The sequence below is a fragment of the Camelus bactrianus genome, chromosome 27, assembly GCF_048773025.1.
Source record: "Camelus bactrianus isolate YW-2024 breed Bactrian camel chromosome 27, ASM4877302v1, whole genome shotgun sequence".
Taxonomy (NCBI): Eukaryota; Metazoa; Chordata; class Mammalia; order Artiodactyla; family Camelidae; genus Camelus; species Camelus bactrianus.
The window spans coordinates 26,576,151-26,590,166 of NC_133565.1; the positions used below are offsets into that span (position 1 = coordinate 26,576,151).

At 42.1% G+C, this 14,016-nt stretch overlaps 1 protein-coding gene across 1 annotated transcript in view; it reads right to left on the reverse strand.

Annotated features, from left to right (window-relative positions):
* Positions 1-14,016, reverse strand: part of IQGAP1 (IQ motif containing GTPase activating protein 1) — a 90,772-nt gene that overhangs the window by 13,606 nt on the left and 63,150 nt on the right. Inside the window, exons 19-31 of the mRNA XM_074354185.1 lie at positions 11,263-11,433; positions 10,338-10,421; positions 10,164-10,235; positions 9,997-10,066; positions 9,420-9,628; positions 8,556-8,711; positions 8,155-8,318; positions 7,320-7,544; positions 3,743-3,883; positions 3,566-3,650; positions 2,247-2,479; positions 1,528-1,660; positions 412-514 (exon numbers count right to left, since the gene is read on the reverse strand). Of these exons, the coding sequence (XP_074210286.1) occupies positions 412-514; positions 1,528-1,660; positions 2,247-2,479; positions 3,566-3,650; positions 3,743-3,883; positions 7,320-7,544; positions 8,155-8,318; positions 8,556-8,711; positions 9,420-9,628; positions 9,997-10,066; positions 10,164-10,235; positions 10,338-10,421; positions 11,263-11,433 (1,846 nt within the window). The remainder of the gene's footprint in view (positions 1-411; positions 515-1,527; positions 1,661-2,246; positions 2,480-3,565; positions 3,651-3,742; positions 3,884-7,319; positions 7,545-8,154; positions 8,319-8,555; positions 8,712-9,419; positions 9,629-9,996; positions 10,067-10,163; positions 10,236-10,337; positions 10,422-11,262; positions 11,434-14,016) is intronic.

Sequence of the window (14,016 nt, forward strand, 5' to 3'; positions counted from 1 at the left end):
TGAGTTTAAGAAGATAGTTGAACAAGCCAATATGTACACTGCAGCAAGGACATCTTTTACTAAGAAATGTAAGAAAATATTATGCCAGATGATAAAGGCAAAGGATCCATAATAAAACAATTTAATAAATGTTTAACAAACCATTTCAACACTGTAATATTTCTCTCTCAAAATACTCTGTTCATTTCCTTTACAGGACTTACAATTTCTAGTGACAAGACTATGCACGTATATGCACTGGAAATGATCTCTTCCCCTGGACTTCAGCTCCTCACAGACAGGGGTTACATCGGTTTTCTTCCCCAATGTATATTCAGAGCTTGAACAGTGCAGAAACAGTGGAGGTGACAATGAACAGCACTCCTGCCAAGGTCTCCTCTCAGCTTCTGGGTAGCTGAGTCAGAACCTTACCTATTAGGGACTCGATAGTGGGCACCTCGCCAAGGTCATCCAGCAGTTCGTGGATCGGGTCGTTGTGCTCCGGGGCAATGGCGTCCTGGTGATCTAACAGGAGCTGCATCGAACATCCAGGGGTCAATTCCATTCACATACTCAACCCATTAGCTCCCACCCCATCCACAATGCCTAACAGCACAAAAGAGGTGAGATAACAAAGCTCCTACATTCAAAGAACTGACAAACCAATCCTCAACAAACTGACCTAAATTAACAACATACAAAGCAACACACTAGCCGTGCTGAATGGCATATGCTGTGAGGTATGAAGAGGGAACGCTGGTACTCTCTCAAATTTATAGATATAAAGGATTTCAATGAACTCTATATAAGAAAGAACAATGAAACCCACAGACTTCAATTTCCAAGTCATCAGCCAGTTCCAATGACTCGCATTCATACTTTTACTTAATGTTTCCAGTATATAATATCTTCTAATTCAGAGAAAAGTGCACCAGATCAACATTATCATTATTTTAGGGACATTGAGCAAAGCCTTTAAGATGCTATTATCCCAGGCGATGCCATCAGAAACAACAATACCTGAAATTTCATTTACATTTTATATATTTCCTCATTTCCTGTTCAATATGTCCCCAAAGGGAAAAGGAATCAATTATAAAAATTTGGGGGAAAAAAGGAGCACCCAAGGGAAAAATCACTCTAAGGTGACAGACCAAAAAAGTTGGTATTATGATGTTAGAATGTAACACAGAGGGCCAGGGTAAAATGAAGGAGCAGTAAAAACAGTATTTTATCAAGTCACTACATCAGTGGTCACAATGGAGATTCAGAAGCCCACCCGTGGGGATTCAGATTCAGCTGGCCTGTGGTGGGGCTCAGGAAACTTCATTTTTAATAATCAGCCCAGATGTTCTGATGCAGGTGGCCTGGGGATCACTTCGAGAAAGTTAAGGATAATAAGCAAAGGAAGATAAACAACAAGGCAGATGTGATGTCAGTAAGACCACAGGAAGGTAAGCTATCTGGCTTCCAGAGATAGCAAGCAGCAGCCAGGGAAGGCAATTAAGACACAGCAATGAAAGTAAGCAATTAAAGAAAAACACGTACAGTGTGGGTGTTGATGATTTCGCCTATGGAAATGTAGATCACTGGTTTGGTGAGGGTCACTAAATCAGAGTACTCATCCACATTAAATTTATCCTGAAGCTCTGGGACATCACAAGCGGTTTGGAAAAACCGTCTGAAAATAAACACAGGAGTCAGGCCCCAACAGGTGACACATGTGTGAGAAGTGGACGGGAGGACACCCCACAACCCTCTGGAGCAGTGAGTTCAAACATAAGCCAGTCAAGATGGTTAATTCTAGAGAAACTGCTGCACATTCATTGATGCTTGACAGCCTTGGGGTGTTGGTTCTCTCACCACCCAGTTTTAATTCTACCCACAAGAACTACTCAACCATAATTTAAAACAGTTCTCAAACACCTGTGTCATTAGTGGATCCAACTTTCTAAGACAATGCCCCCAGCTCAACTGAATGTTTAATTTATAACTATTAAAAGCACTCTCCAGTTCTTCTCTGACTACAAAGTAGCATGTGCCTAATGCAGACCATTGTTTTTACATTACTGTCTGTTTCACAGGAATACATTTTAATAGCTCAGACATCCTCTTCATTATCTCCCAGAGCTCTGAGCATATCAAACATGTGTCCTACAATACTGTGGTCCAGGGAATGCTGAGTGTGGTATTTAATCCTGTCTTTTCCTTCAGAGTTAGAAACATGCCCATGGAATCTTTCAAGTACATTGTCCCTTTCCCCTTACCTGAATTTCTGGTAGGATTGGGAAAGATATTCGTTAATGATGCTTAAGTGAGCATTATCTCCCAGAAACATCTTATTGGAAGCTGCGTGTTGGAGCATCTTTGCAATGGAGCCAAGATTTCGGCGTTGGTCTGTGGTAAGCTGGCCTCCTGCTGACAGGTCAATGATGTCAAAGGCATCAGGAGCAACAATGGCTGGATTCATGTATCGATAGTAGAGCAAGTTACCAATAATCTGGGAACAGAGGATAAAGAAATGGGAGTTAAAAATCACTCCACCAAGTAAGCCATAAATGGCTTTGCTAGCAAAGAAAACCAGAAAATGCAGTCCTGTGAGAAAAAAATAAACACTACACACACATGCACATACACTTTCTCTCAAGGCACCTGAAACTTTTAGTGACCAAACATCCCTTGACTGGATGCAGAAAAAAGAAAATGAGAACAGAACTGAAAATCATAATGAAAGAGAAGATTCGGAAGGTAAAAATGAAAGATGTAAAGTCTGTATTGGGCATTTTAGGGCAGTCTTTGTTCACATATCACGGCAGCAAATAAGGGTGCTGTCAACCACATGCACTTTTCGTTTTTAGGTAAATGGGCTTTCATCCTAAGAAGCTAACAAACGTAGCTAAAATCAATCCTTAAACATGACCAAATTAGCATAGCATAATCTGTCCAACCCCCACCATCCTCATGCTGCAGACTTCAAAGGCGGACAAATTCATGCCTCTGAAATTAAAGTCACTCAACACACAACACTTTCACAGAAGGACTCAAGGAAAGTCACAGCATTTCCCCTAGAGTTTCATTCAGAAAAAAATAAAATTAATTCACCTGAACAGAAAGTCTAGAATCGAGGCCTCACTGTAGGAAAGCACAGAACTAGGAGAGAAGAAAAAAGCATTCAGATTAAAAAAAAAAAAAAGGGAAGGAGCATAGCCAAGTAAGAGAGAGTTATCAGCAACAGCCTTAGCAGAAAAGTGCTTGCTACCATTCACCTGGCCACCAGCAGAGGGAGCAATTCTTCAGCGAAAAGATAGAGGACTCAAAAGAAATTTGTCTCAAGACAGGAAAATCCATCTTCTCTACTTGTTTGGTGTCTGTGTACCAATCAAACAACACCGGAACTATAGAGGAACTAAGAGAGGTATTATTTACTGTTTACAGTCACTTTCAAAACCTCACAATCAATGGTGAGTTACTGACAAAAATCTATGCTTAGGTATTCACTAAGGATCTAAGGTCAGGTCTAGTCTTGTCACTTCCCTCCCAGAGGATTATTGCCAGGGCAAGAATGTGCCAGCTTTCCGGGTCTTACCTTCAGCAGTTCATCCTCACCAGCATCAGGGAACTTCTCATGTAAAGAGTCCTTCAGCACTTTGGCAATGAAGCGCATCCCGTAACTGTGGGATGGACAAAACTTGGTGAGAAGGGCCGGGGAGCAGAAGGCCACCAATGCTGGGCTCTATTTGGGGTCACAAGTGATGGCACTCACGGGATTTTGTCCACAGAGCTGATGATGGCTGAGAGGAACTTGTCTGTCACAGCCCGCATGTTCCTGATGGAGTTGTCTAGTCGTGTTCTGACTTCTTCATGAGCCAGAGCCTGCTCTGGGGTCACGTCATAGGGTAGTTTGCTGGGAAAGCAGAAATCATTCCCAACTATGTTAGACCAACAGCCAGGAACATCCTGAGGCAAGACTCAGAGAGATCAGGTAATTTTCTTATGCACATAGAGCTGGTAAATTTGGGGAGCCAGAACTTAGACTCAGGTTTTCATCTATGAATTGGGTGCCTTGAACTATGTGCCAGGCACTAAAATAGGCACTTGGGATAAAAGGTATGTGACATGACAGCTTCTCAAGTTTCTTACAATCTGGTGGGAGAGACATACAAATAAATACCTGCAAACACATTGTGCTGTAGATAAGGAGCTAACGAGGAGTACCACCAGGCCACAGAGAAGAGGCCATCCAGACTAGAGGAACTAAGGAAGACTTTCATAAAGAAGGGATATCTGACCCCAGGAAAAAGGGAGAAGAAAGGTCTTCTAGGAAAGATGATCAAATGCAAAGAAAGGGAAGAGGGAGGAGAAATGACAGTAGAAAAATAAACAGGGGCCAGGTCACGGAGGACCTTGTATATAATGCTAAGAAGTTTAAACTTTCCTAGAAGCCAGGAAGAGCTATTAAAAGACAGGAGACCTGAATTCTGAGTAAAATTGCTCTGGTCCACCACGAGAAATGAATTAAAGGTGGACACTCACAGACGAAAGAGCTGGAAGCCTGGTGCCACAGGCTGCTCCAGAGACGCTGAGGGCATAGACACGGACGCAGTGGTGGGGCCAGGAGGCAGATACGACAGATATTAAGGAGATACAATCAATGCGACTTGGTGACCCTTTGGGTACTAATGAGGGAGGTGACAGTTTTATATATAGGAACTCAAGCCAGAGGAGCTGACAAGATCACTCAAGGAGAGGGCAATGTGTCAAAAGAAACTCAAGAGAATAGGAAACATGCTAGAACACTGAGCCTAGGCTTGATTAGGAAGGAAATAAAAACAGGAGGGAGCTGAAAGACAAAAATGAAATGCAGGGGTCAAGGTCCAATACTTTCAATGAGGTCAAAAAGCAGTAATGGTGATCTTGGTGGCCTAAATCCAATAACAAGCGTCCTAATAAGAGACAAGTGGAGGGAGATTTGGAGGGAGACCTTACACACACAAGAGGAGACGATGTGACAACAGAAGCAGAGACTGGAGTGATTCACCCACAAGTCCAGGGATGCCAGCAGCCACCAAGAAGCCAGGAGAGGCAAGGAATGGATTTCCCACTAGAGCCTCCAGAGGGAGCGCAGCCCTGCTGACACCTCGATTCCACCCCTTTGATACTGATTTTGGACTTCTGGGCTCCAAAACTGTGAGATAATACATTTCTGTTGTTTTAAGCCACCAAGAGTGTGGTAATTCATCACAGGAGCAACAGAAAACTGATACAAGCAGATAGGGCTACAACTCCATTTATCACACGGTGGCTGGATTACAAACATAGGTAGACTATGAACACAAGGATTCAGCCAAAATCAACAAACATATTCTGTTTGAAACAACTGGCCGTATGGGATTTATAATAAGGGCATTGTATATTTTGTTATTTTTAAGTTATGTGCTAAACATTTTTTATAGCAGTAAAAATTTATAACTCTGTGTATATGACATTTTAAAAAAGTAGTAAGGAGCAAAGGGAATAAAAGTGCAAAACACAATGGCTATAGGCAGAAAACAGAATCTTAAATCTCTAAGATTTTAGAGGTGAACATTCCCAAGCGATGACAAGGTCCCAGTTTGCTATGTGTTTGGTGGCTACAGCTCAAGGATCCATGATGCTTACATGCGGAATGGGCTCCTATCACACACCACTACACCTCCAAGTTATCCATATCAAAAAAAAAAAAAAAAAAAAAAAAGTGTTGAAACTGATTTCCATTTTATGAAAAGCAAACTAAGACATCAGTTTCTGATAGGCACCCACAAGAAAAAAAATCCTGAAACATCTACTGGAATTTTGCTTTAAAAACAACTGACTTATGACCACTGGAGGAAATATCTTAGTACCCTTGAGTCAGCATCCACAGGACTGTCATCTGGGATGCTCTGGGTTGCAGGCAAACCTTCCCAGTCAAATACTGCAGTTGGCTGACCACATTCCAGGATCTGAACCTCAGGTGTGCAGGTCAAAACAAAAATGGATTTTTTTCATCCCACCAAGCAATGATCTAACTCCTAGTAACAGACTTGCACATTACTGAGAATCAAATCAGGTGCCCAGTAATTCCCAGTAAGGGAGATAAGCCTTCTCTAGGAGTCAGCAGAATGTTCTGTTTTCTATCCAGGGTAACTTCCCTCTTTGCCTGGTGTCCAGGTAACCTGGAAAGCAGAATGATGTAGAGCAGCGCTTTTCAATGTGTGGACCAGTACCAGTCTACCAGTCAGTCCAAGACCGGTAAGGAGCTGGAGCCAGAATATAATCAACACACTGTTGAAAGTCTTGCTATGGAAAAAAAATGTCAGCTGAACTAAAAACAGTGTGCTTAGCCTCACAGATTTTCAGTTTCTGGCCCACAGATCACACTGAACAGCAATGGTACTTTTTTAAGCTCCAGAGAACTTCATGCATGATCTAACCCTACTCTACAACAACAAGAAAAACTGCCATAGCCTAAGCCATTCACATCTCTATTCCTCAACCCTCACTGTCCTCACTCTACTGAATAAAAACGTTTTGAAACATTCTGGCTTTCTGAATTCTGTTTTACCAGCACTAACCATATTCTGTTGACATACTATTGCTTTAGATGTGTTACTGCTGGTGGTAAACTACAGCCCAGGCACAGAACTCTCCCGAATTATGTGAATTTAGTTAGTCCAACGCCCAGTACTCCAGGGCAGTTCATCACTTGCCCATGCCATCTCCTCCTTCCTTTAACGAAACAGTACTCTCATGCAGATCTGTGCGAGTCTTCCCATCCAACCGCATCTCGAGTGATGCCAGTGTCCTCCTAGATCCTACACTCTCCCAAGCTCCTTCCACCTGAGGGCATTCAGACACGGAGACTCTGCACCTAGCTCTTGGCAAGGCTGGTCCCTCGTATCCTTCAGGCTTTAGCCATGTGGCGTTTCACCTTCTCAGAGAGGCTCCCCCTCTTAGTCAGCTCCCTCTGTATTCTCCATTACAGTTTGCCACAAAATCCTCCTCAGTTTGTAATGTTACTTTTATGCATGTGTTTGTCACCTCTCCCATGCAATAAACTATGAACAGAGGGCAGGGAGCATGTCTGTTTCATTCATTATTGTATTATTATATGTATACATGACAGAGTCTGGCATATAGTAATCAACAAATATTTGCTAAATAAGTGAATAAATTACTAGGTCAACTGTTTAAAGAAGAGGTCTCCAAGGAAAGACTATTTGAATAATTATTAATTTATAAATCAAAGAAACATTAACTGCTTAAAGAGAGAGAAAGGAAAGAATAAAAACATGAAAGAAAATGTATTGTGGTTATCATACCTTGCCTCTCCTGTCTGAGACTCCATCTGATTAACCCAAGATTTGTAAATATCCACAGGATCAGTTTTGATGTTGAGAGATTTGTCGTCCATAATCTCCTTCACGACCGGGGCCAATATCTGTCTCAGCGCATTCTGGCCCCGGGCACCACGGTTGAAACTTACAACCATCTTTATAACTGTAGGATTTCCTGTCACAATCTCTTGAATCTGATCTACTTTTGACCTATAGAACAGAAGATACAAATTCAATTCAAACTAATCACTGAATCTACCAACTTAAGGATCCTTCCCACTTAAAGGTCTCATCTCCTAAAAACAGAAAGACTTAGATGGAAAGGGGTATATGCTCTTTTCTAGAAACATTCCCCAACACTTATCCGAACACAGGATCTTCCTGAGGTTGCGAACTCAATCATGGGACCACGATCAGACCCTTTATTAGCCAACTAAGTGAAATCTTCATATTTGGATCAGCTTTTTAAAAAATTATACCTTAATATAGAATGCTTCTAAAACTAATCTAGCAAATTTCTTACTCTATCACTTACCTCCCCAGAAGCAGGAACACTTTATATTAGTGTTTATAATCATTTATAATGAGTGTAGGATATTAGTTTATATTAGTGTATAGTATATATCGTGTGTAGTATAATTAGCTTAATTCATGTATAATATATTATTACATTATAAGAGATAGACGCTTCTTTTGAGTAAATGTTTCACACAGATCACAGTATTGAGAACAAGAAGAGGCACAGGCAGGCCTGAACCTCAAACTGGGAGCATCTATGATAGTGGGAGGGGTCCCCTGCCCTGCAGAAATCTGTTCATACTTGATTTCCTCCTGCAGTGCTGTCTTAAAGAGCCGTAGGAGCAGGTACTCCTCTCGCTGGTTGGATGCGTAGTTGTACAGTGTGAAGATTACGGAGTCCATGAACTTGGTGGACTTGTTCTGGGGCATCTGAAAAATCAGCTTCGCTAGATAGGTGGGGTTGGTCTGAAATAAAACCAAGGGATAAATCATTTCTAGATAACACAAAGGCTGGCACAAACAATCCAGACTTTTCAGTTTCAAGGATTAGAAGGTACCTGAGTAATAAAGAAAAACAGGACAGCCCTTTGCTCACCCCTCAGTGGAAATAAGAAAGACTTCTGCAGAGATCTATGTGTAAGGTTTTCTTGTGGAAAAGTAAATTAACTAAACTTTACAGCACTAATGCCAGGAGCCACTCACCTGCAGTAAATAAAACAGGTGTTGATAAGCTTCCAACTTTTCTCTCTTTTCCTTGCTCAAAGCCTTGAGCCCCCCCTTCTGTTTATTTAGCATCATCATATCAGACAACTGTTCCTTATTTTTTTTGGTAAGTTTTTTACTGTGAGAAACCACATCCTGGAAACAAACACATATACAAATATCAAAAAGCTTTCAAGGTGAAACTCTGGCCATCATGGAAAGTTCTTTTAGCACCTAAAAACTTTCATGAAGGTCTATTGCACTGGCTCCCCATCAAACATTTCAGAATCACTACACTATGTCTTATTTTCAGTACACCAATCAAATCCATTCCTACTTCCATCTTCCCATGAAGAATCTGAACCATAAAAATGTCCAATGATTTAGAAAACTAACTTCTAGGAATCTATCTTACAAACAAAGTCTTAAGGACAGTAAAAGCTACATACACATTGAAATATTAATTACATTGTTATTTGGTAATAATAAAAATTTGGAAATGTCAAATAGTTGAGGGAAGAAGGAGGTAAATCATAGAATATTTTCTGATGAATTATTACACTGCCATTAAAAATAATATTTATGACTACTTATCATATGGAAAGTATCTTATCCTCTGTGGTAAGTAAAAATGTAGGACACAAAATGACTGTTGGGATAGTGGAATTATGGGATGATTTTTATCTTCTTTTCTCTATTTAAAATTTTGTGTTTAAATCATTTCATTTCTTATTTAACTTTTTAAAAATTTATGACTTTAGCTGAGAAGAAAGTGAGCCCCCTCCCCCCACAAGTCATAAGGGGGGAGACAGGAGTACCAAGCAGGACAAAGTGCCCCAAGGCCCTGCAGGCACTGGACCATACCTGCAGTGTAATTTTGTTTTTCACTAGCAGTCCAATTTTGATGTCCATGAGATTGAGGTCATTCTCCAGCTGTTGGTTAGAACGAATGAGGGTAATGACCTCTTCCCGCATCTTCATAAGATCAAGCTCCTCCTGAAAATCCTGGTCACTTTGGTCGAGCAGGTGGACAAATTTTCGGACCACAATCATAGGGGGATCCTCAGCATTGACTGACAGAAAGAAAGCATGTGTCAGACAAAGAATGGAATTTCCAGAAGTTCTACGTCTTGGCAAACATCAGTAATGTCTTGAAAAAACAGCTCCATTCACACATTAAGGTTATTTGTTTATTTCTGAGATGTGCAAAGACAACCACCAAGTGCAGTCTTCTGGGTCATGCGATCACTATGTTGTTATGTGGAAGGCTCACACGGCAAGCAACAAGACATCTGTTAGCAAAGGGGTTTAAGTCACAAGCAGCACCCTACCCGCCAAGCCTTGCCTGCAGGACAAGAAAAGAGATCCGTGGAGAATACCCAGAACCTGACGGCTCTCAACCACTGCCTCAACTCTTCTCTGCTGAGCCACAGTTACTCACTGAGAGTCTTGTAGTCATCACGAGCTTTGTTTGCCCGAATAAAAGCCTGGATTTTGATAATGTCATTTATCTAAAAGAACAAAAAAGAAGAAACTCCTTTGTTCATTTGTCCACCACAAATACAGCAAAACTGACTCTACTGGTCCTTACTACCCAGGGGTACTTACATGGTCTCGGAAATACTGCAGGCGGTCTCTATAGCGCTTTCTAGCTTGATGCATCCTTGCCAGGGACTGAATCTGTGGAAAAGGAAGAGGGATCCTTGAAATGAGAAGAGCCCTTCATCTCAACACATACCAGACTCACGTCCCCCACTGAGAAACCCTGCTCGGGCTACATACCTTTACAACTTCATCTTTATGGGAGCGCAGGTAAGCTAAGCGATCCTGATACGCCTTCCTCTGCTTGTATCCTCTCCACTGTGACTGAAACCATCAAATATTATAGTCGACACATTATTTTCCAAGGGTTAGAGGAAGTTAAAAAAAATCTCATCTTGGGAGGAGGGTATAGGCTCAGTGGTAGAGTGCGTGCTTAACACGCACAAGGTCCCGGGTTCAATCCCCAGTGCCTCCGTTAAAATAAAAATAAATAAACCTAATTATCCCCCTCTCCCCTACAAAAAAACCCCCCAAAATCTCATCCTGATATATTATCCAAGTGCAATTCATGATGCAGCTTTAAAAAGGACCACATCTATCAGTGACGGGAAGGAGGTCCTGGGTGTAACTCCACCAGGAGAGCACACTGGGCAACCCCCACTTCCCTGACGCCAGCAGAGCACTTTACACCTTTGAAAGTGCATCCACACAGGCTCTCTTACGGGCTCCTCACAACAAATCAGGTGGAAAAGATAAATACCAGTATCTCCACTTACAGATAAGGGAACAAACTTAGAGAGGTTCCCCACTACCCGGCAGTGGTGGAGCCATAATTCTTGACTCAGAATTCTTTCCGTGACACTGTGCTACCCTGTCACTGAAGCAAAATCACAGTTGTTTCCCGTGACATTCAAATCCACACAAGGGAACAGTCTTAGAAGACAACGAGGTGTCCGAGAAGAAGTGCCACTGAGCTGGGCAGCTCACCACTAAACACCATTAAGCACTCTGTTTACCGTGGCAGCAGACGAATTGCTCGTCAGAAGAAGGATGAGGCTAAGAGGTCAGAAGGCAAAAAACACACTCAGACGTTGGACTGTAGGAGCTGACTGTTTATTACCCCTGCTCTAGAGGCCCACGTGCTGTGTCTTAGGCTCTGAAATACCTGAATGCAGGTGATTGCAGGGACTTGTTTCTTCAGGAAATTCATCCGGGATCGGAATTCCTGTCGAACTAAGTATCCCCGGCAGCAGGCCTGCAGCTTGGTGACCAAGCCTTCGTTGGCCAGCCAAAGCTGCTCTCGGTTGTACGCGGCAGTCACCCCCGAGATGGAACTCTGAAGAAGCATTTGGTGACGAGAGAAGATATACAAAGGTGAGAATGGACAAAAATTTTAACAGTATCATCCACAGCATGCAAAGTAACCCTCACTGCTTTCTACGCCTACACTAGACCTTCAGCCAAGAAACAGGAATGAAGACTTCAGGTCTATTTTTCAAGGCCAAGTTGTTCTCACATCCCCCCAAAAAGTCATAAGCAAAAACCTGATCTTTTACTTCATATGTTATTTCCTTTACTCACTCACCTACCCAACACTGACTGTGTCAGGAACTGTGCTTGCTGATCTGGGGTCACTGTTGACAAGAAGACAGAGTGACAGGTGCCAATACCAAGGCCCAGAGTCCCTAGAACGCCACAGTGGAGACACTGCAGGGGAGGGCCAGACTGCAAATGGTCTTGAGAAGTAACTTAAAGTGTTTGGACTCCAGTTACTACAGGCACTGGAGAACCAGAGCCAGCAAACTTTCAAACAGGAATAAAACCATCAGATTTCTTTTTAGAGACGCAGCACTGTTAGCAGAGTAGCTATGAGCCAGGGATAGGTCATGTGATGTAAGCACAAGTAGTGTGGTAAGATCTCTAGGAGAACTCTTTGAGAGACAGACAGACAGCTGGTATTATGCCTGTTTTGCTCTTCTTCCCATCTTCCTACTCCCTGCCTGCTATCCTTCTGGATGACAAGGTGATCCTGAGAATGGAAGCCACATGCTAAGAATTGCAGAGCAGAAAGACAGAAGGACCTGGGGACAGATGACACTGGGGAGCCACCACACCTTCCCTGGACTGCTCAACTCCAGAATAATTCTATGAGTTAAAAATACACCCTTATATACTATTTCAGCCCTGGTTTTTCCATTGAACTGTTGAGGTGTCTGCTGGGCACCTAAACTATAAGTGGAAAGGCAAACCTGGTGGTGGTAAAAAAAGGACTAAAGTCTGGAGGAACAAGATTTAGGATTTGCAAGCACACAGGTGAGAGCTGGAGCCACAGGCTTGAATGAGATTACTCAGTAAGACTGTTTAGAGGAAGAGAAGGTGCCAGTGAGATTCTGATATAATTCAAGGAGGTAGAGAAAAGGAAAGTAGTGAGAGATTAAGAAGGGACACTCAGAAGTAGAACCAGAAGAGAATGGCACCAGAGAAGCCAAAGAGTTGAGAGTTTAAGGAAGAGAACACAGTGAGAAGTCAGTTATGATGAGATCCCCTTAATTTAGAATAAATTCTAAAATAAGAGTTTTATTAAAGTAAAAGCTGGATAATGTGGGGCAGACTAATTTCAAGGCACTTAGCAAGAACAGAGTATGAACTTATAGGCACAGCAAAATCAGAAAAGTTCTACAGGCTTACAATTTTTCTTTTTTTTAAGACAAGGGAGACATGATTACGTATGTAGGCTGATGCTTAAAAGTATATCCTTGGACCAGCAGCATCAGCATCACCTAGGGACTGGTCTGAAATGCAGACTCTCAGGCCCACAGAATCAGTCTTCACTTTACAAGGTTCCCAGGTGATTTATGTAGGTACACACTAAATTCTGAAAAGGGCTGATCATCTTACATATTAGAATAATAGAAAAAAATGAGAGGAGGTGGAGTACTAGCTCTGCAAGGAACTGGGAGAGAATGAAATAAGGAGACAAGATGAATGATAAATTTAGGATAAATTTTTTTTTGGGGGGGAAAGGAAATGATGAAGGAGGCAGTGAAAATCCAGACTCACTGAAAGGAAGGAAAAAGGAGAGAAGGAGAACTAATTTGATGGTCACGTTTCTTTTATTTTTATTTTTAGAGAAGTAGGAGGAGGTTAGGTAATGTGCTGTTTAAAATTCTTAGGGCCACATGCAAAACACTAAGTATGAGTGTCTCTGTAGAAGACAGTAAGACTCTCAAAGGTGTTCATGACCCGAAGAGTTAAAAATCACCACGCTGGAAGATGCAGCCTGGCTTCCTAAATGTGGCCGGCCAGGTCTGAGCCTCTCTGCTCTGCCTCCTCCTCTGCACACCATCATCAGGACCACTCGATCTCCCTTCAGTGGCCCACATTCCTCTAGCCCTTGGTGCCTTTCCCACGTTGTCCTCTCTGTTCAGAATAGCCTTCCGCCTTTTTCCCACCTGCTAAATGTTATCTGTGCTTTCTTTCTCCAGGACAGAATTAACTGCTTCCCTAACATTTCCTCTGTTTTACTGTTCCGAGAGCATCTGTTTCTCTCTGGCTTACACCGCGGTACTCTGTGCCTGCTGTTCTCACCACAACACTGTGAACTGGGAGGCAGATTCTTTGATACATCTTTATATCCCCTCAACACCCAACACAGAGTTCACCGAGTTTACTTAAATGTAATCACTTGTGAAACCATCAGCAGTAACGATGAAACACTAGGGAAGTAAGAGACTATAATTTCCCAAAGAGGACAATTTTATACACAGGATAGAAACTCATCCCTCTGATCGGTAAGTTCTGAATAAAGAGACTGCTTCACTTTTTACATATGTGTATATTCCATGTGTTCAAAGGACTTGGGAAATAATGCCCAATGGAAGCAGATGACCTTTCAGAAGTCCTGTACTGTCCTTTCTCT